Below are 1506 nucleotides of genomic sequence, written 5' to 3' on the forward strand. Positions count from 1 at the left end.
TTCTATGACAACAGTGAGATTTCCCTTCCCATCAGTCAAGGCAATATAGCTTCCACCTTGTGCCAGATGTCCAACAGTCTGCAGGTAGGTCCATCCTGGCTGGGTGAACTGTGTGGTGTGGGCTGCAAGGAAAACATTTGAAAACAAAGGGTTACAAAACAATCACTCAGCCAGACCTAACAACTACCAAACTAATTCACTTCTAAAAAAAAATCAGATTGCTTTCATGCCAAAACTTTCGCCAACCCATCAAATCTGTCTCACAAGTGAGATGTCTTCTATGCAGTCTACCCCATCAGTATGCAACATACAGTCAACACTAAAAATGCAGTGACATAATGAATTATATTTACTCAGAACCTTAAGGGTTGGTGTCATGATTTCTGGATTTAAAAGTACACTGCTGACCTTTATGACCACTGACCACTCTCTAATAACTTTGCTATTATGAGAAATGTTATGTTGATCTGAAACACATTTTCAAACTATCTGTCTCTGTATGCAGACCCGTGATCCAAATTGGAGACTCGACCACATAGTTGCCACTCCAGGGCTCCTCAGCTGTCATGAGCCCATCCCTGCCGAATGGGAGATCCTCATAATAACTGGCCACCAGATTCCAGGAGATGGTGCTGGAGGAAGGATCACAGTCATATTAACCACATTGTTCAACATTAAGGCTTAACAGTCTGTCCAAAGCATGTATTCACCAAGTTTACACTTTATTCTAACTAAAAATAAACTTACCATCAAATTGATTAAAATTCAATAAATTTAAAAACATTCTGTGTAATGTTTAATATTTTTGCTGGCATGTACTGCTTGTTTTTTAACTTACGCTGTCATTTGTCCATTGACATAGTTCTGGTTGAGGATACGAGCCCAACAACCTCCTCCCACCTCATTGTTAAAGGTGCTGTAGTCCTCTGACGACCACAGCTTCTTCTGTGTCTTCAGGGCCTCTGTTATTGTGGTGGTACCCGGGTAGTGAGCCCTGATCACCACATACAAAAGTCAAGTCAAGTCAAAATTAATTTCTATAGCACATTTGAAAGACTAGTGTACTGCAATGCGGGCAGAACAAGGAACAAGTAGTACAGTTACAATTAAAATTACATTGCATGGTGTAGTGCAGGACACTTGCCATCCCCAAGTTGAACAGGTGTGTTTTAAGCATGATTTGAACGACTGAGTTGATTCCAATTTACGGATATCAACTGGGAGATTATTCCAGAGTCTAGGGGCGGTAATGTCAAAGGCATGGTCACCTCTGTTTGTTTTTTTTTCCTTTCTTTATTCAAATCAGGCAACAAAGTATATATCTCATTTACATTGACATCGGGTTTTTTTTTTCCCTTTTCCCTTCCCCTCCCCTCTTTTTCCCCCTTCCCTCCCTTCCTCTCCCCATCGTTTTTACATAAAATATAATTACCATTATATAAACAATCATATCTATGTCTATACATACACATTTATTATCCTAAATAAGTATATTCAAAGGAGGGA

General features: G+C 39.6%; 1 protein-coding gene across 1 annotated transcript in view; it reads right to left on the reverse strand.

The window, feature by feature from the left end:
* galcb (galactosylceramidase b) overlaps positions 1 to 1506 on the reverse strand; it is a 42079-nt gene that overhangs the window by 3081 nt on the left and 37492 nt on the right. Inside the window, exons 8-10 of the mRNA XM_005750107.2 lie at positions 839 to 994; positions 508 to 632; positions 10 to 122 (exon numbers count right to left, since the gene is read on the reverse strand). Coding sequence (XP_005750164.1) covers positions 10 to 122; positions 508 to 632; positions 839 to 994 — 394 coding nt within the window. The remainder of the gene's footprint in view (positions 1 to 9; positions 123 to 507; positions 633 to 838; positions 995 to 1506) is intronic.

This window comes from Pundamilia nyererei, unplaced genomic scaffold (assembly GCF_000239375.1).
Source record: "Pundamilia nyererei isolate P.nyererei 1_Seehausen unplaced genomic scaffold, PunNye1.0 scaffold00262, whole genome shotgun sequence".
NCBI classification, from domain to species: domain Eukaryota; kingdom Metazoa; phylum Chordata; class Actinopteri; order Cichliformes; family Cichlidae; genus Pundamilia; species Pundamilia nyererei.